Genomic DNA, 26,897 nt, shown 5'->3' on the forward strand with positions numbered 1-26,897 from the left:
CAACTTGTGCTAACACCAACATCCCTAAGTTTTTTGCTAGTATGAACAACTATTTCAAACTATAACTTGTCAAAGCCAGAGGGGTGATCAATTAAAACATTCTTGGGTTTACAGACCACTCAATCACATACCTCTCTAGTGTATTTACTTCATTGACACCCACCTCTCTTCCCCAGTAGGAACTCAAAGCCAACTTACATCATTTTCCTCTCCTTCATTTTAGTCTCACGACAACCCTGAGAGGTAGGTTAGGCTGAGAGGAAGTGACTGGCCCAAAGCCACGTGGCAAACTTCAACAACAGAATGGGGAATTCAAACCTAGTTCTCCAAGTTGGCCTGGATCTCCGAGATCCTAGTTCGGTATTCTAAGCCAGGAGTGTCCAACTCTGGTGCTTCAAATATTCCTGGACTATGATTCCCATCAGCCCCTACTGGCATGGCCAATTGGTAGTCCATGTACATCTGAAGCACCAGAGTTGGACACCCATACTCTAAGCATTACGCCATGCTGGATCTCTCTCAAGAGAAGACTATATATGTATTATTGAAGACTTGGCCAGAATCAACTGAGCATTGTGGGCTTTCGAGGCTGTGGGGCTGTGGTCTGGTAGTTTTTGCTCCCAATGTTCTGCCTGCATCTATGACTGGCACCCTTTACAGGGAGGTCACAGTACAATGGGTTTCTCTCCGTGGCATAGAGGACCATATACTTCAGTGTATTTTAACCCTGAGTTCCTTTCAACTTTCAAGACAAGCAGAGGCAACTTTAAAATGCTCGGCCTAGGAAACAACACTCTTAGTTACTTTAGAAGAAGAGTTCAGATTTATACCATGTCTTTCTCTCCTGTAAGGAGACTCAAAGTTGCTTACAAACTCCTTCCCTTCCTCTCCCCACGACACACACCTTGTGAGGTAGGTGGGGCTGAGAGAGTTTGAAGAGAGATCTGTGACTGGCCCAAGGTCACCCACAGGCTTCATGGGTAACAGCAGGGAAACAAACCTCATGTGGAGGAGCAGGGATTCAAACCTGGTTCTCCAGATTACAGTCCATCAGCTCTTAACCACTACACCACACTGGCTCTCTTTATGGTAGACTCATCAAGAAAAGTGATTGATTGCCGAATAAGAACTTGCTCTCAGCATGAAAGCCAGTGATGTGTGCTAAAACACACAAAACAAGGGGAAGGAAAAATGAGATACACATGTAAAATATCTTCTCATGTCTTGGTGAGTCTAGACCTCAGCCTGCACCATAGGGGTCAAACTCGCGGCCCTCCAGATGTTATGGACTACAGTTCCCATCATCCCCTGCCAGCATGATGCTGGCAGTGGATGATGGGAACTGTAGTCCATAACATCTGGAGGGCTGCAAGTTTGACACCTGTGGCCTAGACAGTTTCAGCAGGAGGCAGTTTTGAATGCCAGGAGCAAAGGGAGAATGTTTTTTAACAGTTTAAGAAGAGCTCTCCCCTCTATAACATTCCAGCTTTAAGATGGGAGCAATAAAGATCATAACCAATTGGGGTATTGTTTCATCCCCCCCTTTCATTTATCCTACATCCATGCTAGTAAGTAAATATTGGCTGCAACATTAATGCTGTTGAAGCCACAATCTGTGCTTGAAAATGCACTTCTTGTGGTGTTGACCCTTTTTTGTTACCACCAAAGTCTTCTGGTAAGTTTGGCCGTGGTAGAAAGTGCGGCCAAATCACCCTTTATTTGTGGTCGCCCGGAAGGGTTTTCAAGGCAAGAGATGTTCAGAGGTGGTTTGTCACTGCCTGCTTCTGTGTAGTGATCCTGGACTTGCTTGATGGTCCCCCTCATACTGACCAAGGCCAACCTTGCTGAACTGCCAAGATTGGATGAGATCAGGACAGTGAGAGCTATCCAGGTGAGAAGTACCTCTGTGTGTAAAAGTGTCATCTGGTCACAGCTAATTTGTGGTAAGTGATGATCAGAGGCCATCCCTGCTTCTGCAGAACAACACTGGACTTTTTCGAGGGGGTCTTCCAAACACTAACAAATGCCGACCCTACATAACTTCTGAGATCTGACAAGATCAGGCTAGCTGAGTCTTCCAGGTCAGGGTCAGTTTATAGTGAGAGCGACATCTTCGATCTGTGCAGGATGTTTTCCTTGCATTAAATCTCAGCAGTGTGAACATGCTAGGAAGCCTTATGGCTTTGGAACCAGGTCTGAAAGCTTTAAAGGGAATTTGTTTAACAGTGTGGTTCTGGTGGGTTTTCCGGGCTGTGTGGCCGTGGTCTGATGGATATTGTTCCTAACATTTCGCCTGCATCTGTGGCTGGCATCTTCAGAGGTTTATCACAGATGGAAGTGGTGTATCTTGTTCCTAATGTTTCACCTGCATCTGTGGCTGGTGTCTTCAGAGGTGTATCACAGAGGGAAGTGTGTAACAGACTTCCCTCTGTGATACACCTCTGAAGATGCCAGCCACAGATGCAGGCGAAACATTAGGAACAAGATCCACCAAACCACGGCCACACAGCCCGGAAAACCCACCAGAACCAGGTGAATCCGGCTGTGAAAGAGCTTCGACAGTTTAACGATGTGTTTTTGCTTTTGTTTGTTAGTCAAACAGTTGATTACGTGACTTCTTTGGAACCCACCCCCAAAACTCAGAAATGGCCACAGGATGGAAGGCCAAAACTTGTTTGGGTTTGTTTTTTTACTCACAATTTGGAATCCGCAAAAGAGCGAACTAAACACTGGTCCTTCTTCACGGCTATCTCGTCGCTGCAGCTGGGGGACAAGACCTGAAATTTCAAAACACCAGACTGAGGATTCGTTGATGAGTTCCCAACTGAAAGAAGTTAGATTTCATAAATCAGCGTTTCCACCTGTTTTATGGAAAGTCCTTCAGCTTGCGTGCAACTCTTTCCATGCGGTTTAGACATCACCCAGTTCCTAGCTCCCCCATCAAAACCCGTTCCCTGTGACATCTGATTAAATGCAATGACATTTTGTGATTTTTTTTCCAGGAATCAGGCAAGCTTCAATATCCCAGTGGTGTGTAGTCAGGAGGGCAGGGGAGAGTGTGAGAGCCCAGGGAGTACTAAGACTCACTTTTGTAATGCCATCTGAATATGGTCATAAGCTATTCATGCATCATGTGTACTCCTGCAACTTTGAGGCGACTGAGAAGGTTTTTATCATGAAAACAACTGGAGCCCAAGTCTAAAATCAGACTTCAAAAAGCACAGCCACTGAATTACCGAGTGACTTATTTGCAGGTATTTCCAACCCCGCTGTTGCCAAAGTGTAAGAGTGTCAAACTTTGAAAGATGAAGAATCTGTGTCTTGAGTTCAGAAGTCAACAGACATTAAAAGGTCTGATGAACTGGAGAAATAAATCTTCTTAAGACAGTTATACTTTGCTAGACTGAGTGCCCAAATCGCAACCCAAAACCCACTTATTTATCGCAAAGTGCCAACACGGCAATTTAACCTGAATACTAAGGTTTTAGTTTAGAAAAAATGGCTGACTCCGAGTGCGTTACTCAGGAGTAAGCTTGGTGGTAGTCAGTGCGTTACTCGGGAGTAAGCTTGGTGGTAGTTGGTGGCTTTGCTTTGAAGCAACTGTGCAACTCTTCCAAGGGGTGAATCACGACCCTAGGAGGGTTTACTCAGACGCAAGCCCCATTGCCAGCAACAGAGCTTACTCCCAGGTAAAGGATCACGCTTTAGTTCTTCACATGAAAATCAGTGGGGTTTAACAGCACTTAACAGGGTTATCTACACTGCTTCCCCAAAACTAGGTCTTAAGTTTAATGCTAATGATCAAGCCCAGCAGCCCAGGCCAACCTAGATGTGGGGGGGGCTCTGTTTGTGCGTGCCCACAGAGAGGGCTCTGAGTGCCACCTCTGGCACCCGTGCTATAGGTTCGCCACCACTGTTCTAAGAGTTGCAAAAGCATGTTCAACACTCTGAAAGACGATTCTTAATCTCAATTTTCTTCCCCACTGCTCTTCTGCCAGCACTGAGCTATGGATGTGTACTAACATCACACGGGGGTGAACCTCACTGAGAAAATGCAGATATGCAAAAGGAAAGCAATTCCTCCTTTTTGCAGCTGACCCCATTTTACTTCTGGGGCATTTCAGAGGATATTTGAGGCTGCTGGGGGTGGGGTGGGGGAGAACAGATCTTCCGCGTGCAGAGTTTTGATAGAAGCTATTCTACGTTGCTGATGTAACATTATGCTGAGCAACGCTTAGTTACAGAATGGGAGCTGCATTCACACAAGCTTTGAGTGGGAATTACTAAGCTCAACTGCCTGCTGCAGCCTCCCCCATATACTCCGTTGCTTTTAAAGCCACGCACAAACCTCCTTTCACAAGGCACAATTCCTTGAAACTGTACCCTGCACCTTCTAACCACATCCAAAACCTCCCTTTTCCTGCTCTTTCTACCACCTTGGGCAATTTATACTAGAAGAATCTGCAGGAACTGCTGAGGCTAGCGGCGATGTTAACAATCCTGTGTATCCTCCTAAGAAGAGTTGGATTTATATCCCCCCCTTCTCTCCTGTAAGGAAACTCAAAGGGGCTTACAAACTCCTTTCCCTCCCCCCCTCACAACAAACACCCTGTGAGGTAGGTGGGGCTGAGAGCTCTGAAGAACTGTGACTAGCCTAAGATCACCCAGCTGGCATGTGTTGGGAGTGCACAAGCTAATCTAGCTCACCAGATAAGCCTCTACAGCTCAAATGGGAGAGCGGGGACTCAAACCCGGTTCTCCAGATTAGAGTGCACCTGCTCTTAACCACTACCCACCAGGCCTTAGTCCAAAGGGGACTACAGCGAGCTCCATGCCCAGTCGAGAGGGGCTGTGGCTCAGTGGCAGAGCACCTGCTTAACAGCTGGAAGATCCCAGGTTCAACCCCTGGAAGGGACCAGGCAGTAGGTGATGAGAAAGATCTCTGCCTGAAACTCTGGCAGGCTGCTGCCAGCCCAATCCGACAACACTGATCTTGATGGAGCAATAGGCTGATTCAGGGTAAGGCAACTTCTTAAAATCATGGAGCTGGAAGGATTCAAAGAGGCCATTCACTCCAACTCACATCAGCCTGACAAGTGCTTGTCCAGCCACTGCTTGAAGACTGCCGCTTCCCTAGCCAAGCAGATGGTCTCGCATCACCTAAGGAAGTTTCTCAGGCCTGGACTTTGGAAATCTTGAACCAGGGGAAGCTTTATAACTTAGGATTGGGGAAGGGTGAGCAACCACTGAGAATGTGTGCCTTCAAAGCTGGATGCAGATAGCATCAGCGACCCTCAGTGAGCCTCAAAGACTGAGGTAGGAACATGAAAGGAAATCCCCAAGACAGTTAAAAACCTGTTTAGAAAATTAAAAATGGGATTTTTAGAAGAAGAGTGGGTTTTTATGCCCTGCTTTTCTCTATCTTTAAGGAGTCTCAAGACGGCTTAGAATTGTCTCCCTCCCCCTCCCCACAATGAGTGGGCTGTGTGAGGGCTGAAAGAGTTAAGACAGTGGTGGCGAACCTATGGCACGGGTGCCAGAGGTGGCACTCAGAGCCCTTTGCGTGGGCACACACAGAGTCTCCCCCCCCACACACACATCTACGCTGGCCTGGGCCACTGGGCTCGATTATTAGCATTAAACCTTAGTTTTGGGGAAGCAGCGTAGGTAACCCTGTTAAGCGCTGTTAAACCCCACTGATTTTCATGCAAAGAACTAAAGCGCGATCCTTTACCTGGGAGTAAGCTCGGTTGCTGGCAATGGGGCTTGCTTCTGAGTAAACCCTCCTAGGGTCGTGATTCACCCCTTGGAAGAGTTGCACGGTTGCTTCAAAGCAAAGCCATCGACTGCCACCAAGCTTACTCCAGCCGTTTTTTCTAAATTAAGACCTTAGTATTCAGGTTAAATTGCCGTGTTGGCACTTTGCGATAAATGAGTGGGTTTTGGGTTGCAATTTGGGCACTCGGTCTCGGAAACGTTCGCTATCACTGAGTTAGGAGATGCATGGGCTCAAAGAGTTCTGAGAGAACTTTGACTGGCCCAAGATCACCCAGCAGGCTTTATGTGTAGAAGTGGGGAATCCCAGTTCGCCAGATTAAAGTCTGTTGCTCTTATCCACTGTGAGGTAGGTGGGGCTGAGAGAGAGCTCTGACGAACTGTGACTAGCCTAAGATCACCTGTCCTAGCCTAAGATTGTAAACCTGACCGTTTAATTTTTTTTCACCTAAGTTCCAGTTGTATTTACTACCCCATTAAAAGGGTTAAAATGGAAACCAGTGGGCTTATCCTGGGGTAGCTTTGCACAGTCAAGAAAATGATCTTGCTTAGCATGCTTGCCTGGGAACGCAGCGCCAAACAAAATGTCCTAATTCAGTCTCGTGTCTTAAAGCGAATTTAATTGTACAGTACCAAGAGTGTGTGGGACTGAACCGGTACATTTCAGATCATGCCCTTGAGAATTTCTATTTCATTGCAAACTGAGGTCTCAACTGTTAAAGGGCTAACATTAATTATTCATTGTGGGTTTTTTTTCAAAGCCTCCTGGGTTTTACTTCTAAAAATTTCAGGACAGCTTATAATGGACACAAAAACAAAAATTTAAAAATACGAAGTGCTAAGCTATTAAATAAAATACCTTCCTTCAAGGGTAGTTCTACAGCAGTGATGGCGAACCTTTTCGAGACCGAGTGCCCAAATCGCAACCCAAAACCCACTTCTTTATCGCAAAGTGCCAACGCGGCAATTTAACCTGAATACCCCCCTCGAGCAGGGGCCAGCCTGCTGTAGCCTCCAGCAAGTCCCACATGCGCCGCTCTGCGCCTCTCTAGCATCTTTGCTGCCTCTGCCCCCCCCCCCCCCGGCAGGAGCCACCTGGACCACAGGCACCAGGCCTGCCAGCCTCCCTGCTCGCTGAGGTGCACACACATCAAGTCCAGCAGCCCAGGCCAGCCTAGATGTGTGTGTGTGTGGGGGGGGGGTCGGTTTCCCCTGCACATGACGAACTCTGTGCGCGCGTACCCACAGACAGGGCTCTGAGTGCCACCTCTGGCACCCGAGCCATAGGTTCGCCACCACTGTTCTATAGGATAGTCATGCTGCTCTGCAGTAGAACAGGTGCTACTGGACTCAAACCCTAGCTATTCACTCACAAGAATGCATGAGTTTGAAATAGCCACCCTGGCCATCTTGCCTGACAACTTATTTAAGCACATCTGCTACATGCTGTAGATGATTCATATTGTTCACAAGTTGAAAAAACAAACTGACCCACCGTAGAATTGTAGGTGCCTGCAATAAAAGCCATTTCACAAGGCCACTGGGTGTCTCCCAGTTTGGAACACCTCAGGCTTCCCTAAAAGCCAACTCAATTGTACGGGCCTACCAGCCCAGAGGTTTTTATTTATTTTAAGTATTTGGCATGTGCTTTGGGAGATACAGAAGCAAGAACTAGAACATAACATCCTGAGGATGGGACATCCGCAGCCACAGGGGAGATTCAGACAAAAATTTCAGCAGGTACGAATGAAGTAACAGACAGGTTTTTAATACTGGAGGTGGTGAGATAGTAGAATTTGCCTCTGAGCTGGAAGGGAATGGATACAAGTAACTCGACGATGCAAAGAAAAAAGGTTATTTCCCTGAAGAAAACCAGTATATTCCTTTTAAAATACCCTCCAGTTATTTTTCTGTTTTTCTCTTCCACTAGGCTGACAGAAGACAACAATGGGGAGCAAAATGTCCAACTTGCTTGGCCTCTCTTCTCCCCTTCCCTCTTTCTTTTATCAAATTGCCTGGGAGAGGGGGGGTGAACTGTCCAATACATGGTTAAGTTCCAGTGCCATCTGTGTGTAGTTTTACTGGATTATGTATTGACGTGCTACTATTACATATGACATTTATATTCATTCATTCATTCGATTGTTTATACAGTGGAACCTCGGTTTTCATTGCCTTCGGTTTTCATCAGTTTCGGTTTTCATCGATTTTTTCAATAAAAAATTTGTCTCGATTTTCATCAATTTGCCTTGGTTTTCATCGATTTGCAGTAAGGTGCAGGGGTTTGTGGAGAAAAATCACCTGGACAAAGCTGTTGCAGGCCGTGTCTGCAACTTGTTTAATGACAATGTCTTGCCCCATTTCAGACAAATCTTAAAGAGGCATCAGAAACAGACCTCTTGGGTCAGCTTTCTGGTGCGACATTGGTCCACTGGCTCTGAAACTGGTCCTAGTGTTATTGTTTGCTACTGTTTTCAGCATTAAACACTATGTTTATTCACCAAAAAATGTGTTTTTGGTATGTTTTTTGGAGTGCTTAGAACAGATTAATTGGACTTACATTGATTCCTATGGAAAAGTTTGCCTCGGTTTTCATCGGTTTCGGTTTTCATCGGTTCTTTTCGCACGGATTACCAATGCAAACCGAGGTTCCACTGTATATTGTTTTATCATATAAATATGTTGTAAGCCGCTCCGAGAGCAGGGTTTTAAAGCAAATAAATAAATAAAAGAACTTGCAAATGTGGGTGGAGCATTTTTGAGAACTGTTAAAGAAAGCTCAAAGCCGTGCCGAGCCCAGTTCTTATCCCGAGAAGAAGAACCGTCCCAATCGAGTCCCAGGGACTCTTCTCCTCCGAAAACGATTGTGTGTGTGCACGCATGCTCCGTTACAAGAGACCTAAATATTTCTTACTTACCAAAGCTGGATACCAGTCTGCCTTGTCAGGGCCGGATGCCACGCTGACAACCTTGCCGAGCAACTCATCGTTAAGGCGCCTCTTATCGTCGTCCTCCTCTTCGCTACTTTCCTCTTCTTTTTCATCTTCATTACTAGAGGATTAAGCACACAGTGATTTAGGCAGCCTGAGCGTAGAGATAACAGCCAGACAGAATGTAGCTTTACTGCCAGTACTGTAATATGGGGCTCAAGATGTCAGGAATATGGTCCTGTACAACTGTCAAGGTTTTTTGTGGGGGGGGGGGAGGGGAGAGGAGGGCTTTAAACAAAGCCAAATGCAGCTCACTAAAGGACTTTGATGCACGCAAGGAAGAAGGAGCAACAGTGGCATAGTGGTTAAGACCAGGTGCATTCTAATCTGGAGGAACTGGGTTGATTCCCTGCTCTGCCACCTGAGCTGTGGAGGCTTATCTGGGGAATTCAGATTAGCCTGTGCACTCCCACACATACCAGCTGGGTGACCTTGGGCTAGTCACAGTTCTTCAGAGCTCTCTCAGCCCCACCCACCTCCTAGGGTGTTTGTTGTGAGGGGGGAAGGGCAAGGAGATTGTAAGACCCTTTGAGTCTCCTGCAGGAGAGAAAGGAGGGATATAAATCCAAACTCTTCTTCTTCTTCTGTGAGGAGCTCTCAAGGCTAGAACTTCTCTGCCCCAACGGGACCACCTCATCTCCTACCAATTCTTACTCTGCCAGTCTCTGTCTTTCTCCCTTTCTCATCTCAGCCCATTCACTGCTCACAAGCAGCTTCCTGCTTTTTAATTATGAAGCCTCGTGCCAAGCAAAGGCTGTGTGTACTCTGTCCCTAAAAGAAAAAAAAAAGATGTCCCTCCAGAGAAGCTCCACGCTGCTCCTGGGGAAATCATGGGCTGTTACGAAAATTTCCATACGCTTCTAAGTTCATTCTGCTTTCACCCATCAGAGAAAACAGCGGAGGTCTCTGCAGCGCCTTAAAGCCCTGTCCTCTGCCATCTCCCCCCAGGTAAGGGCTAAAAACTTTTGCTCCGTGATAAAACACATTGTGCTTTCCAGGACAGAGCCTCCCAGTCTAGAACTTTTAACAGCACAAATGAGAACGGTAAGAAAGGGGATGCATCAGTTTAGGAGCCAGTGTGATGTAGTGGTTAAGAGCAGGTGCATTCTAATCTGGAGAATCGGGTTTGATTCCCTGCTCTGCCCCCCCCCTCCACCCCACACATCATTTTATAAACCTCTATTATATTCCATCTGAGTGGTCTCTTTTCTGAGCTGAAAAGTTCCAAGTTCCACCACCCCACCCACACTCCACTGAAAAGCTTCTCGTGAAAATGAAAAGCACTCAATGAGAAATCCGGGGCAAGATCGGCCTGCCTTGTATCGACACAAGGTGAAGTCCCTTCAGCCTGAGAAGTTCAGTAATACGGAAAGCAAATATAGTGTCAAAAACACTCACACAGGAAGAGAGGATCTCCTTCCTCTGTTGGATTTCTTCCCAATCACTGGTGTTCCAAAGTGCTCTGGGTTTGTTAGTGGCAGCTGATCAAGTGTCTTTGTTTTTTTTTTTGGGGGGGGGGGGAGAGAGAGACAGAGAGAGAGAGATCACTACTTTTCCAGTCCCAGAAGAAAAACTACAGCAATAATAATACTGTTTTAAGGCGTTTCCCAGCCCTACCTCGCTTTCTGCAAAATGCCTCTCTCCTTTCAAGCACAGCGATGTCCGTCTTAGCGTTCTCTCGTCACCATCGTCGAAAACTAAGCAGAGCCAGACGACAAACGTTACACACCAAATGCGAGCATTAATGTTTATAAAGGCAGCCAAGTGGCACGCCTGATCCACAACTCATTCACATTAGAAACGGGATTCCTTTAAAGAGGCACATTCCATTTGTTTACCCACTAAACTTCGAAAGTGGCAGAACAGAGCAATGTCAAAACATTCCGGCACGTGGGGTTCAAAGTAATTCTGTCACCCACTGCCCTGGTCACATTTTATTCCCTGCGCGTTTTTGCTTCTGGCAGAACACTCCTGCTTGGGACAAAGGAACTTTTTTGCAGAGGCATCGCCTGCCAATGTCATTTTTTTTTTAAAAAGACCACGAGTAATTAGCTATTGGCATCGGTCCACTTATGAAAAACATCACCCAGGGAAAAAAAGCCTCACACGTACAGAGTATGTTTGCTTGCGCCTTAGAAATGCATGAGCTTCTGAAAGACTTCCTTAGGAGCCAAAATGGTACAGTCCCGTTGTCCTGTCAGAAAGGGCATCAGACTTCAATACAATACAACGAGTATGAAAGACACAAAGACTCCAGGGCAGTGATACTCACTCAGGGGTGCTGTGTGGTTTCCGGGCTGTATGGCCGTGTTCCAGCACCATTCTCTCCTGATGTTTCGCCTGCATCTGTGGCTGGCATCTTCAGAGGATCATCTGAAGCTGCCAGCCACAGATGTAGGCGAAATGTCAGGAGAGAATGCTGCTAGAACACTGCCATACAGCCCGGAAACTACACAGCACCCCAGTGATTCCGGCCGTGAAAGCCTTCGACAAGATACTCACTCAGTGGCTTGAGAAACACATGTGATCTCTGAGCATTGTTATCACATCCAACCCCCTACGTTTCAGGAAGCCAGCAAGGTCCTCACCTGGCAGGGCTCGGGTTGGCAAGTGGTTCCCACCTAGAAACAGCCATCGCCAGAAGGACAGGTAGTCTCCAAGGCTCCCTGAGCTGCAGGGCTCATGCAAGGGACAGAGGTAAATATGGCTCTTTTGGCTGGGGCATCTTCAAGAACTGCAGTGTGAGTATCACTGCTCTGGAGGGTTCTAGTGGTAGGACCTTTAACAGCATCTCAATTACAGTCTGGCAGGGCCTGCTGAAGCTAGATTAAGATGCACTAGAGGTTGTGGTCTGGTTCATGGGCTGTCAGTCAACATTCCTGGATCACAATCGGCACTCTCTGCATTTGAAATGGGCCCTGCCTATACAGCCATGATTAGTGGGTTGGAAGAGTCACAAGCTTGTTTTTTGAAATCTGTGCAATTGGACCAAGCTGCAGAAGATGGATCTGCTTTTCCTGCTCAACTGTGGTTTGAAACTGTGGCTCTCCTTGAGGGTGCCAAAGGATTACTGACAACTCTCTCGTTTCTGAAAGATTTCCAAGACATTTTTTCTTGAGAAGGGAGCAGTAGTCATGAGAAAAGTTGGCACCGGGCAAGCGGTTGGCAACATGATCGGGATAAATATTAGCACAGACTCTAATCAGTTCATGGTGGCCTCAAATAACCATCTTTGAAGGTAATGAAATTCTACATTCCAACAGTTGACTATATACATATGTTCTACAAACATTTCTCTCTCACCATAACTCAGACTAATAAAAAACAAAAGATTTTACCACCTGAGTGGATCAAGTATGCAAGACAAAAATACACCTATGGAAACTCAACAGTTTCAATGTTGACCCTGTCTAGAACAGTGATGGCAAACCTTTTCGAGACCAAGTGCCCAAATTGCAACCCCAAACCCACTTATTTATCGCAAAGTGCCAACATGGCAATTTAACCTGAATACTGAGGTTTTAGATTAGAAAAAACGGTTGGCTCCAAGGCACACGTTACTCAGGAGTAAGCTTGGTGAAGCAACCATGTAACACTTCGAATAGGTGAATCTCGACCCTAGGAGGGTTTACTCCGAAGCAAGCCCCATTGCCAGCAACCGAGCTTACTCCCAGGTAAAGGATTGTGCCCAGGCCAGCATAGATGTGTGTGTGGGGGTGATTTTCTGCCCCCCCCCACATGATGAACTCTGTGCATGCGTGCCCACAGAAAGGGCTCTGAGTGCCACCTCTGGCACTCATGCCATAGGTTCGCCACTGCTGGTCTAGAATAACGATGCGGCCTGGATAGCCTAAACTAGCTTAATCTCATCAGATCTCAAAAACGAAGCACTGTCAGCCCAGGTTCGCATTTGGATGGGAGACCACCAAGGAAGCCCAGGGTTGCTACGCTGACGCAGGCAAAGACAAACCATCACTGAATATCTGTTGGGTTGCAAACTTCAAGGGGTCACCATGAATCAACAGTGACTTGATGGAAAAGAATATCGATGTAAAGCTATCAACTCTCCATCCCAGCAGAAACCCAAAATACTCCCAAGAAATGCTGCTCCTTGGTGAGGCAGCTGGGGGGATGGGGACACACACGAATCAGAGGTTTTTTGTGTAAATGCAGAAAAATCAATCCCCACCCTGTGCTCCAGCAGAAATGATAGACAGCATCCAAACCAATGTACTTGAATGAAAATGTAATTTACTGGCATTCTCTTCAATGTAGCTTTTGTCTCATTTTATTGTACTTTTCCTGTTTATTTAAACTGTATTTCTGAAATCTCTCTGCTGCGGAGGAAAGTACGACAATAAGGACCTAAACAAATGCCTTTGGCTATTTTTGTGGAAAGCTGAAAATTCTCGGAACCATTTTTAAAACAGGGCTGGGTTGCATATTCTAAACTACAGACACTTCCACAAGATGTAGATGTTTCCCATCCAAAAGCTTGGGCACCCAACGTTGGTGACACAGCCATGCTGGTCCACCAAACCCAAGGAGGTTTTTACCAGCGGCATGGGGGGGGGGGGGGGGGGCTCGAGCACAAAAATGCATCCCCACCTCCAGAAAGCCCTTATTAGGTGCAAAAGAGGCAACGGCTGGTCAGCTCCCCCATCCACCCCCTGGCCACACCCTCAGACTGGGGGTGCTGGCATGGTGTTCAGAATCACATCCCATTGCTGTGGAGGACTGCAGCGACTGCCCACTGGCAAATTCAGTCCTCTGCCGGCACAGCCCCGCACCACTGCCAATGGCAGATTTGGCCCTTCCCCTTTGGATGGGGCCATGAATGTTTCTCATTAAGCTAAGGAGCTTGCATCTCTTATAATGCTACAGATGGGGAAGTCTAGCATTCACTTTGTGTGGGGGGGGGGGTGTTCCCCCCCAATTTATGGCAACCTTCTTGGGGATTTCAAGGCAAGAAGAGATGAGCAGAGGTGGTTTGCCTTGGTCTTCCTCTGCATAGTAACCTTTGACTTCTTTGGTCATTATTTGGTTTCCCATCCAAATAATAAACAGGGCCAGGTACGATTAACTTCTGAAATCTGATGAGATCAGGTTAGCCTGGGCCATCCAAGTCAGGGCACTACCCTTCCTTTCCCCCTTATGTTACGAATCATCCTCTTTCCTTAAGACTCTCAGTTTCCTGTGCTCCTTTCCAAATGCATCCTTAAGCAAAATCAGCCCCCACCCCTCCAATCTTGGACTTTAAAAAAGTAAGAAAACATCAGACTGAGTTTACCAAGAGGACAGTAACATTCGCTGCTTTTATAAGTTTTAGCCTATTTATGATGTTTTAAAATTGTATTTATTATCTGCTGTACACCGCCCAGAGCCCCTCGGGGATGGGGCGGTCTAGAAGCCCAAAGTATAAATAAATAAATAAATAAACATGAACACACAAACACACTGAATTGAGTTAAATCTTTTTTCAAAACAAGGCTTTATGCATTCAAGGCTAGTGCTATAGTAGGAAAAGGAACATCTAGTAGGGATTTATAGTTTTAAATTTCATAAATATGCCAAAGATTACAAATGCATATAACAAAGGGCATCGTTCAGAACTTACATTGTTAAAGCAGCGATGACAAATTGCATGAAATGTCCCTAAAACTGATTTTTTTCCCCCTTTCAAAATGCCCAAATCTCTAGCCACAAACTCCTTAACTATCTGCTGGGATGGGGAAATTATGAGCTGAGGAGTCTTCCGACATCCAGAGGAAGGAAAAATAAAGAATACTAGGCCAAAAGCTTGATTTCCAGACAGTGAAAACAGCAGTAGAGAAACAATCCGTCCACAAGAACCTCCCTCACACTTCCTGCATACCTCGAGACAACTACCTACTCAGAACCATGGAAGGAGTAACCATGAAAGTACTTCCTCTTTCTAAGATGTAGCAGCCCAATTGGCTTAAAGGTTAAACTAGGATGGAAAATCTTTCTGTTCAGCTGCCACGTGGGATTTGCTTGCCTGGAGGCAGAGGAAATGCATCAGAGGATCTTAAAGCTGCATGATCTCTTCAGTTTAATTAAAGTCTCAGTGGCTAGCGCAGGAGGATGGGTGGCTCTGAAACCCTGTGTCACCGACAACAGTTCAAGCTGGTGAGCATCCGAGTCAAATAAGAAAGAAGCAACAGATTAGTTAGAATGAAAAACAAATCAAGTGATGTGTTAAATCTGCTTTCATTCCCCTCTGCGGGGATGGCAGCCGACTTCTGGCTCTCAAAGCCACTTTGCACGCTGAAATTTTAATCTGGACCAGCCGTTCCCTGCTGGTCTGATTCCTACTCATGTTTTTATGTAAGCAGGTAACTGAGGAACACCAGATCTCCTAATTTTGTGAACTGGAAGCTGCTCCCAAATCCCTAACCTGGAACTGACATGCCTTCATACCAAAACAGCATCTTGGGTATTTTTGCTGCTATAAGCTGTACTCTGTCTCAGAAAAGGACGGTAGTAGGGTTGCATCTTCCTCTGCCACAGAATTCAGCACACCAGACCTTCTTTGTTGTAGAATGCTCCACCGGGGACCTAGTGCCTACCTAACCCTGATTCCGCTCCATCTGATTGAAAGTAAGAAAACATTTTGGCATAAATGCGCAAGTATCAAAATACCATATTCAATAATGCACAAAATTATGGTTTTGACAAAAGGCAGAGCGTAAAACTGTCATATGATAACTGTCATATTCATTTGGGATTATATTCTAATGCAGAAGCATACAATTTTCTCAACTGCTGCATCTCAACTCACTGTACTAACATCTTTTTCTGAGACAGAGTATAACAGCTGATCTTCTGCAGATTTAGTTTCCCCTAACCCACTGACTTCACATGGTTCTCTAAAGAATAGGGCTGAAAGATGGTTAATTGACACACATTTGTAAGCATTTCACAATAGAATTTTAGAAATGCTGTAGAGTGTGTAAGATGTGCCAATTTAATTTCAAAATTAAAAAGTTGTAAGAATTTGTATTGTCGAAGACTTTCACGGCCTGATTCAACTGGTTGTTGAGGGTTTTCTGGGCTGTGTGGCCATGGTCTGACCACGACCACGTAGCACGGAAAACCCTCAACAACCAGTTGTAAGAATTAGTTTTTCCAGTCTAGGGCTGGACAAATCCCAGGCACCAAGGTGCCATGGTACATAGAAATTTCACTGTGGCCCCCATTATTTTCAGCAGTTACTTTATTGTAGAGTCTCTCAGTGATCCTTGGTAGTACAACCCTTACTCATTATTTCACATCAAGATCTTTTGTCATATGACACAAAAATGCATGTCCATTAATTTTTTTATCAGTGCTAACTTATATGTTAACTTCACATCATGGAAATGGTTGCTTTCTGGACTGCCTCCATTATTCCACTGAATGCATTTTTTATCGCAATAATACAATTGTGAGAAATTGAGAAGTAAGGTTATGGTTACAGATAAGCGTTTTGTTGTGGTGATGACAACGACAATTTATGTAGACAGTACTAGACTTTTGTCGTGGCTTTAGCACAATTATAAGAAATTGCAGAGAGGAGAGGATTAGGTTTTGAGTTAACAATAACTAGAAGATGTGGCCATTAAAATACAAAACCCTGAATGCTGAAACATGAGTCTGGCTCGTAAATTTTTGATTTGGTTCCTAGAGCCAGAGAAAATCTGTCAAGGCCTCGTCGAACCATTTTTCCAGATTAGAAAGACAAGAAAGCTCAGGCCTCTGAGGACAAAAGAAAAACAAGAGACATTTACAACAATGCCATCCTTACCAGAGTTATGCCTTTCTAAATCCATTGAAGCCAATGGGCTTAGACCAAAACTCTGTTTATGACTGCACTGTTATGAACATCAAGCCACCAACTGAGCCCAAATGCAGGATCTCCCTTCTTGGTCAATGGCACAACATATAAAGGACCTGTCAAAATGTATGCATTTCCAAAAGTGAATTCAACAATGTTCACAGGATACGACACCGTTTTTAAGCTGAATCTTTGCATGGAAGGATAACACTGGCATTTCCAAAGTCAACTTGATAACGAAAAATTTGTCAGAGACTCTGCTTAGGGCTTTGAACTGTACGGAACTTTTTCTCCTGTGGTTAAGTTGCTAACCCTAACCCAAGGTCACTCACCAGGAAGGTAGGAGTGCGGAAACACATCTGGTTCCCCAGATAAGCCTCTGCCACTCAGGCGGAGGAGTGGGGAATCAAGCTCGGTTTTCCAGATTAGAATCCACCTGCTCTTAACCACTACACCCCACTGGTTCTCTGAACCAGCCCTGAGGGTCCATGCACACACACTGCACGTGCACAACAGCTTTGCTTATATCCATGTCCAAGCAGACATTCCAGAATGATGCAGGTACCATGCATACAGGACCTGTCCGCCCACCCATTTGAGAAGGGACCCAAACTTGGGAAAACAGATGGAGCATCTGCCGGGAGCTCCTCCCTTCCTCCCCCTTTGGCCCAGCAGCCTGCGCACTGGAGCGAGTGGGAGGAGCTGAGCAAAAGCATTTCTTCCAGGGGTTCTTCAGTGTGCACAACGGTGTAAGGATACAAGAGTAGCCACAAGAGCAGTCAGACCAATGCTCCATAGATCCACTCTCCTGCACCCAGTGCCAGCCAGAGAGATGTCACAGGAAGCCCACAAGCATCAGCCTGATTGCTCCCAAATGTCAGAGAATGGGAGGCTTTCTTCCTCTCAGCCCAGATTGTTCATTGAAATATCATGGCTCCTTTATTTTCTTAGATTTATACCCCGCCCATCCCTGCACATGGACAGGCTTAGGGCGACTTACAAACATGACTCAGAGCCATACATCTTTTCCAGAACCAGTGTAGTGGTTAAGAGCAGGTGCACTCTAATCTGGAGAACCGGGTTTGATTCCCGCTCTGCCACTTGAGCTGTGGAGGCTTATCCGGGGAACTAGCTTGTGTACTCCAACACAAGCCAGCTGGGCTAGTCACAGTTCTTCGGAGCTCTTTCAGCCCCACCCACCTCACAGGGTGTTGGTTGTTTGGGGGGGGGGAAGGGAAAGGAGACGATAAGCCCAGAGGTGGGATCCAGCAGGTTCTCACAGGTTCCCGAGAGTAGGTTACTAATTATTTGTGTGTGCCAAGAGGGGGTTACTAATTGGTAATTTTGCCACGTGATTTTTGCCTTCGTTACGCCCCTCTTCTCAGCAGTAGCGCGCAGAACTTGAAGCAGTCTAGCAGGAGGTGCACCGGCGTGAGTGGCAGCCTGCGCCTGCGTGCATTCGTTTCCCGCCCAAGGACCGGCGCAGTGGCTGCGTCCTTGCCACAGCCCCGCCCAGGAATGCCCGGCCACGTCCCCGTCGTGCCCCGCCCAACCCTATTGGCGCTATGCCACAGTTTGAATCCCATCACCATGGGAACCTGTTACTAAAATTTTTGGATCCCACCACTGTATAAGCCCCTTTGAGTCTCCTTACAGGAGAGAAAGGGGGGATGTCAATCCAAACTCCTCTTCTTCCTCCTCCTTTTAATCCTTTTTTGAATCTCACAAGGCCCTCATCACAACTGAAGGCAGATCGGTGCCACAGCTAATTTTATGAGGCAGAGCTTCCTTGGTCCATGTTAAAACTACTGCCAGTCAGTTCTTTTAAAGGGTGACCCCCAGTCTTACAGGAAGGGAGAGGAGTTTTTCAACCCTTCTTCCTCACGCTCTGGAGTAATGATTCATCCCAATTCTCTTTTTATACTGCACCCTGTTTTATTCATGGGGCTTTTCCCAATCCTCAGCACAGGACAGCAAAGGGGACCATGGGAGAGGCTGCAAAACCTCCAGAACTTCTGAAGCCGTGAAGGGAAAAAATTTAAATTTGGGGGGAGAAAACTGAAATGTATTCAATACTTTCTTTCCTATCAAACCTAAACCTTTTACTCATTGTACAAAAAAATTGAATCCTTCATAACTAATTTAGCAATGTGCTAAAATTGTATCATTAGTCATATTTATGAGATTTTAAAATATACAGGTCTCACTTTTCTCTAAGAAATATCACCAACATACCCGATACTTAGAGAGTCGTGAACTGTCACACACTCTATGTATCTTAATTTCTGCCATCTGGAAGGCAGGAAGAACATAATTGAAGTTGAAAAAATTCTGTAGTAAATGAAAGTATTATTTGGACAAATCACTCCCATACAGACTTATGCTGTCTGACTACACTAATTTATCCTGTAACATGCCTCATGTGTCAGTGAGAAAGGCACATTATAAAGTTTATAAATTATAAAATTTATAAAGATTATAAAGTAAATAAATAAAAATAAAACAGATAAGAATATCAGTGTATTTAGATGCCCAAGCGAAACCTTAGCACTGAAAGAACTTAACTCATACCCCACTATCACTGAAGTCATAGCATATATTTATTCTGATTATCCCATTTCATTGTAACAAGTTGTGTTTCTTGGTACCATTCAGTTTAATGAGCCTTGAAGTTTCATTACGAGGTTGGCATTGAGTTTAGATTTCCGGCTAGCTTGTTCTTGTATAGATGGCTGGTTTGTTACATACTTGTAAACTTGTGTACATTTCCATTGAAGTTTGTAATGAAATATATAAAGTAAAAAAATCTGCTGCTATTGCACTCCAGTTGGAGGCTTTAGTTTGTCAGCATTGAGCTATAGCCTTGTAGTAGTTTTGCCCTTTTACAACATTATTTACAGTAAGCAAAATATATTCTCCAAAATGCTGTATAATATAGGAATTATTACCCGATACTGTAGACAGTCTTAAACAAAAACAATCCTACTATAAATTCTGCAAAAACGGTTCACGCTATGCATGTTGAGTAAAACCTTATCTTTCATTCCACTCCTTCTAAAAGGAAAAAAAAATCATTACCCCCCACTATTTCCCAGTTTCTCCACGGGAAAAGTGTTAAACGTCCTCAGAAGTTTTCATGTTGTACACTGCAAGAAAATTCTTGCTTTAAATGGCATTTTATTACTTCTAAAAGAAAAATATATTTCTGCAGTGCACCCCGCAAATTCTCCACCAGCTAAAGTGATAAAAGGCTCTGGGGAAGTAGGAACCCTTCCTGAATTTTTCTGGGCCTTCACATCTGTAGAAGGAGTCAAATGTCTGTCCTAGCAAACTCTTTCCTCCCATGTAATTCTGGCTCCAACCTTACAGAAGCAAGGTGATCGGTAGTTAATTACTTCCATACAATGTCCTCCTCCCCCCTCCTATTAGCTACTGTGAGAATCCACAGGATATGAACCCATCAAAACTACGCTGTATTATTATCCCTGTTCCCAGTGGCAGTTTATCCACACTTTATTGAGGAAAATAATGTTTTCCAGTAAGTATCAACATTTTTTTAAAGAAAGAACACAATGAATGGCCCATACCGTACCATTGCCATTAACTTGGTAAAAAAATAATATTTTGTGGCAATGACGTATTTTGTCAGATTAACTTTTCTATTCCAGCAGCAAACGCCATCTTATTAGTAATGTAATGAAAGTGGAGACACAAGCACATGACCTCTTTTTTGTAAAGAAATCAACACTTCCACCGTATCGCTTCCCACTCTTTCCCGTCCATTAAATATTCCTTGCTGTTTCAAATCTCTCTAATCTACTTCTCACGCAGCCCACTTAAAGTCAAAGCGTGACCTTTTCGGTGCGCTGCTTTAACAGTAGATCGCCAAGGAGTCGCACAATTCAAGGTTCCTCGAATAATAGACAGAACACACTGTCGCAGTTTTGGTTCCTTACATCAAATGCTGCCTGAGCCCATCAGAATTTGGCAGTGCCTCCCCGGAAAGAAATATCCCATATTCAACGCTGACCTTGAGACTTCACACTTTTGTTATGCTTTAGAGTTCTCAGGGGCAATCTGGCCATAAAGGTAGGTCAGCAATAGCCACGCACTGCAGACACTAGGGGCTGGGGATCAAAGGACACTCAGTAAGCTCATAGGTGAAGTGACATCTGAACCAGGGTAATTGCCTGGGTTCGTGACCTAATCCATTTGCTGCTTATGTCCCAGTGCATCAATGATTCCCCAAAACTGATTTGGTATCACCAAAAATAAACAAATAGAACAAAAATCCAAAAAGCTGCACAGGGCAGAGTCGCGCTGAAGGAAGCGTACAGGATCAACGGGCAAAATACAGCAGCTGACCTGGGCGGAGAGACTCACAGGCTACTGATCATCGCAGATCCATCTCTTTTGAATGCCACCTGCAATATCACTCTGTCGTAACTGAAATTTGCAGGGGGGCAACGTAGACTCAATAAGCCACTCCCCCGCCATACCAGGATTCCTAAGGCACAGCAACGCACGCCAGCCTGAAATAAAACAGGCCTGAAAGGCTGCCAGGGAAGGCGCAGCAATTCTCCCTCATTCATCCAATTTCGTTTATACCAAAGCAGCTGAGATCATTCTCCTCTGCCCTATGAGGTGGGTGAGACTGAGAGTGTATGACTGGCTCCAGCTTCCCTGTCAGAGCAGGGATTCGAACCCCGTCTGCCAGATCCTGGTCCACAGGTCCCCAACTGTTTTGGGTCTGTGGGCACCTTTGGAATTCTGACACAGGGTGGTGGCCACACCCACAAAATGGCTGCTGCAGGAGGAAGCCTAAGTACAAAAGGAACGAGGAATAATTTAAGGAACACCCAGGGAAAGAGAAGTATGAGAACAAAATGGGGTGGCAGCTGCTACTAAAACGTTATTTCAATCTGCATGGCTAATTGCATCTCTAATGGCCAACCAGAAACCATACAGGGCATGAGACACACCCATTTTTTAAAAAACATCTGATGGATGCCAGGAAAGGTGTCTGTGTGTACCACAATGCCAGTGTGGTATAGTGGTTAACAGCAGGTGCATTCTAACCTGGAGAACCGGGTTTGATTCCCTGCTCTGCCGCTTGAGCTGTGGAGGATTATCTGGGGAACCAATTAGCTTGTGCACTCCAACAGATGCCAGTTGGGTGACCTTGGGCTAGTCAGAGTTCTCTGGAGCTCTCTCAGCCCCACTCACTTCACAGGGTGTTTGTTGTGGGGGGGGGGGAGGGAAGGGAGATTGTAAGCCCCTTTGAGTCTCCTTACAGGAGATAAAGGGGAGATATAAATCCAAACTCTTCTTCTCTTCACTCCTTCAAGTCCCACGCTGGGGGTTTGGTTTAGAACAAAAGGTGGGTGCCACATGCCCAAAACTTTCTGTGTTGAAAGAGCCAAGTAGCCAATAGCTCATTCCTTGCTGCTTTGTGGTTTTCCTGCTTCCTCCGGGAAAGAAACCCACCTCAGCTTAGGCACAACAGCTTCATGGAGATACTATCCCATCCACAGATGCTGAGCCACACTGCCACTTCCACTCAAGTTGTACACAAAACCTGTTTTCCATCCTCGAGCACATGCCCACTTACAGACCTCTGCTGTATGTTCATGTATCCTTTACCCTTTCATTTCTTTTTGCCTCAAGTGAAAGGCTGGCAAATGAAAGCGAGAACGATCACGGCACAAGCCACAAAAGGTTTAATTGCCTTCTTAATCTCAAGCAACTTGTCACGATCAAACCTGTGTAGATCCACCAGCGGTTTAACTCTACATGGCTTTTTAATATGGAACTCCTACCGTATTAAGATCTCTACTAAGGCCAAAATACAATTTGTCATAGTCAAGATATGCTGGACGATTCTAATCCCTCCAATCCCAAAACCACCGAATGCAAGTTAAGTTTCATTGATTTCAGCTTTTCAACTTACGTAGCAGTAAATGCCCGTTTACGACCCTAAATCAGCCCAGTTTTAGCCACGTTCACAAGGAAAAGCTCCTCAAAATGTGTGTGGAGTGTCACGCTGCATTGTTACAAAAGGTTTGCCAAGCTCGATGAGTCTCTGCTCTTCCATTTTGTGTCCAACAGTAAGCCAGATGCCTTCGAGAGTTCAAAGGAAAGACGCAGAAAGCTTCCCCGTACACGATTATTCAGAGAGGCGCGCAGCATCTGTATATGGTGCTTACCACTCATCTGTCAAGGCTAATAACCACTCACAGGTTTGTCACTCATGAACGTGTTAATTTCTTGAGAGCTGGCCAGAATGGTTAAGAATGTCAAGACCAGGATTTGGGAGACCCAGGTTTGGATCGCCACTTAGCCACAGAAGCTTGCTGAGCGACCTTGTTCTGGTTACACACTCTCAGGTTCAACTACATCAATGGGATATTGTGATGACAAAATGGCAACAGAACAACCTAAGCCACTTTCGGGTCCCTCCACTGGGGAGACAGGTGGGATATAAAGTAAGTAAATAAATGTATTTCTGTTATCTAGACAACACAAACTTCGTTGAAACAGGTACCCAGAGATTAAGATCGTAATCAAACCAGCCATATTTGAGGGTACTTACTTCTCTCTTAAAGCTAATGATCACTAACTCATCTTGAGGCAGTAAACGCCAAGGGTCAGCCTCTCTTGCAATTGGAAGGTGGGGGAAGGAGAAAGCAGTCTGCTCACAGAAACAATCCCATGGATCATGCAATGCCCATTTCCCAGCCAAAACCAATATCTGTTACGATCAATTTGCAAAGTGCAAAGTTATTGGACACTGCCCCGGGTCCCAAAGATACAAACAAATATATGAAGACCAAGTGCATGTTCTTTCTTAAATGGACTGCATTGCATTTATTTCTCCCTAGATCTCAGCTACAATAAAGCCACACCAAGTCCGCTGTCAGTATAAATCAATAACTCTTATTACTCCACCAATACATAATACTCAAATTCTATTCCCAAGTACATTGAGCCCGGGTGGTGCAATGGCTAAATTCAGACTAAAGCTGAGAGACCCAGGTTCAAGTCCCGGTTCAACCACAAAGCCCAGTGGGAGGTTACGGACCATTCATTCCCTCTCAACCTGACCTACCTACCAGGGCTGTTGCGGTTATAAAGCGGAGAAAATGAGTGCCATATGTACCACCCTGAGCTCCTCTGGAAAAAAGAGTGGAATAAAAATAAGATAATGCACTTGAACACATCAGAACCCACAGCCTATGCATATACATCTGGAGATCAAGTGAGAAGCAATGTCAACACAAAAGAAAGAGAAGCGAGTCCACCTAGAAAGCTCTGTGGCTGGAACTCTATCACCTGCCGACACCTGCTAAATGCACACACTCCAGCAAAATTTCCAGAGGCATGCGATAATTCGGTGTCTTTCACTACCTGTCAAACGTTTCACAATACATCCTGCAAGCAAGCAGAAGTAGGGCAAAGTACAAAAGGTTTCTTGGAGCCTTGCTGGGCTCAAGGGAGCCACACAGGTAGATTTCGGCATCTTAGTTCTGCACAGCCTCACGCTCAAAGTTCAGCAAAACAAATTTCTGGTTATTGACCAATTTTGATTGCTCTTTCTTAATGCAACACTGCAGGCTTCGATGATCAAATTAATCTTGCCCTTGAGTATTGCCGGAAACAATCTTAGAACTATGTTGTTGTTTTAATGTTCCCAAGATTAATATTTACTCAAGTATTAAATCTGCAAAATATTTAGGGAACTACTTGAATGAGGCAACTCGTATAATGAACCATTGTTCCATGGGGGGGGGGGGTCGTTCCAAATTTGTGCAATTATCTTTCGACAACCTGGATTCCATTCTAAGATTACAAATCCTTTTCATGAATGGGGAAAAAAACGCTCTTTAATTGAAAATCAAGTTGATAACCTTCATAATATTCTATTTTATACAGTATGGTTATTCTCCATGGTAAAATGAATGGCAATCACTAATTCTTTCAGGGGGGAATTCTATGAGTATAAACATTAAGAGTGAATGGGTTATAGTGATTAATTTCAGAGTAGGATCTAGGGACGTAGGTTTAAATCTCTACCCTCCACAAGAGTTTGTGGGATGAGCTCAGGGGCAGTCATAGACTCTTAGCCCAACGTACCTTGAGCGGTTATTGTGAGGATAAAATGGAGACGAACCACTTTGAGCACACACTGAGAAGAAGGGCAAGGTACAAACAAACAAACAATCAGCAGCAGCCCTCCAGGGTATTGGTGAGCACACCTGACGGATGGTCATCCAGCCTCTCTTTTACAACCTCCAAAGGAGGAAACTCCACCACACTCCAAGGTAGTGCAGTCCACTGTCAACAGGAAGTTTTTCCTGATGCTTAGGTGGAATCTCTTTTCCTTCACCTTGAACCCATTCCTCCTGGTCCTAGTCTCTGGAGCAGCAGAATACAAGCTTGCTCCCTCACCAACACGACATCCCTTCAAATATCTAAACGTGGCTTTCATGTCACCTCTTTACCTTTTCTTCACCAAACTAAACATTCCCAGCGCCCTAAGTCTCTCCTCGTAGGGCATGGATTCCAGACTTTTTACCATTTTGGTTGCCTTCCTCTGGACCCATTCCAGCTTGCCAATATCCTTCACAGCAGATTCTGATGCATGAAAACTGGCCATGTCCCAATAAGGAAAGGCTTCCACTTTACCATCTATACTGTTTCAATACAAAAAAAGCCATTTTCTAAGCCAATCCTTGATCATCATTATCAAACCAAATACACAATCGTACACCTTTTTAATCCTTGATTCATCTAATATAAATAATGTGCACAGTGGCTAAGAGAACTGCTACTTATCACAATCACACAGAGTTGTTGGAACAACATCCTAGTTATGACATAAATCTAGAGTAGTGCACAATTATGCAGACACTGGTCTTCTGACCTCTTCCAATGCCAGTTCTATAAGCATTCATGAAAGTTTCTAGCCCAGAAACATTCTTACCACCTTATTTGTGTATTGGGGGCGGGGAAGATCAACTGCCACAAAGTCTTTCCATCAAGATGCCTGGAGGTAATTCTTACTTGCAAGATATCAGCCACCCCAAGCTGTGGCCAGCCTGCCCCATTCCTCAGCACCAAAACAATTCCTTCCTCCTCCTCTTGTCAAAAGGAGACTACAATAATTGAAAAGCACAAACATCAAATGTGATGTTCTTACAAAAGTTGTGTGAATCCTTAGGACATTTAGCCAAACCCCAGCAAAGAAATGTAAACTGCTTATTTAAAACTGCCTCATTTGTGCTAAAGCACTGAGTCCTGAGAAAGGTAAATTATCAATGCACTGTGATGACATATCCAAACTACTGAATCGTCCATCAAGGAAAATAGTTCCTGCATATAAATCACTAGCGGGGCCTGGCCACGCGTTGCTGTGGCAATTGTCCTCCTCATCACAGTCCGCAACCCACACAGATGTCCATGCAGGTCCAATGATCCCTAGCATAGCCTTTCGGGGTGGTCAAATGGAATCCCTCTTTCCCTTTTCAATTCGCATTGTTATGGTGTCTTGTTTTTTTTAGTATAAGGTAACCCTTTCCATTCCACAACGGAACTGTCCAGAGTGCAAATCCCGCTGTCCATGAGGCTGGTTGACACGCACAGTCCTGGCTTGGGGAAGGCAGAATTGGGGCAAGCAGGCTATACTAGTCAGGCAGGTGTACAACAGGTACTGTCACAAATATTTGGAAAGGCACTTGATTACTTTTGAAAAAGTTTAGAACAAATATATTTTTAATTTATTCCTCATCTTTTTCTCTCTTTCCCCCCTTTTTGTTTGCTCTTATAGAAGAGCCATTCAAGTGAAATTTGAAATTCAGTTTGGAATCTATGTAGGTGAATTTTTACAATGAAAAGTGTTGTATTATTATTTATATGAAAATTTAGGTTTAATATTGAATAATATGAATGTTTTTTTAATATAGTGTAAGAATAAAGTTGTGCTCCTAGAGGAGTAAGGAAAAAGAATACTTTGTACAACAATTGTAGGTGCATATGGGAGGGTTCTTTGGGTTTTTGTTAATTATATGAAAATGAAAGGATTAGATAGACTTTTATATATTGACACTTGTATTTGTACATTTCAGATTGGCTTGACAAAGGACTGCCGAAATAAAAACCTAATCTAGAGGTTTTATAGCCATACCTGATGGTGTACTTATCAGAAAAATTTTTGTATGTTTGTGATAGAAAGATGTTGAAATGATACTCACCTAGTGAGTTGGGTGTAATGGGTGTAATATGGCAGTATCCCAGTC

At 44.8% G+C, this 26,897-nt stretch overlaps 1 protein-coding gene across 1 annotated transcript in view; it reads right to left on the bottom strand.

The window, feature by feature from the left end:
* ARID4A (AT-rich interaction domain 4A) overlaps nucleotides 1-26,897 on the bottom strand; it is a 93,684-nt gene that overhangs the window by 58,017 nt on the left and 8,770 nt on the right. Inside the window, exons 6-9 of the mRNA XM_048485903.1 lie at nucleotides 10,383-10,462; nucleotides 10,164-10,258; nucleotides 8,694-8,826; nucleotides 2,698-2,777 (exon numbers count right to left, since the gene is read on the bottom strand). Of these exons, the coding sequence (XP_048341860.1) occupies nucleotides 2,698-2,777; nucleotides 8,694-8,826; nucleotides 10,164-10,258; nucleotides 10,383-10,462 (388 nt within the window). The remainder of the gene's footprint in view (nucleotides 1-2,697; nucleotides 2,778-8,693; nucleotides 8,827-10,163; nucleotides 10,259-10,382; nucleotides 10,463-26,897) is intronic.

This window comes from Sphaerodactylus townsendi, linkage group LG02, assembly GCF_021028975.2.
Source record: "Sphaerodactylus townsendi isolate TG3544 linkage group LG02, MPM_Stown_v2.3, whole genome shotgun sequence".
Taxonomy (NCBI): domain Eukaryota; kingdom Metazoa; phylum Chordata; class Lepidosauria; order Squamata; family Sphaerodactylidae; genus Sphaerodactylus; species Sphaerodactylus townsendi.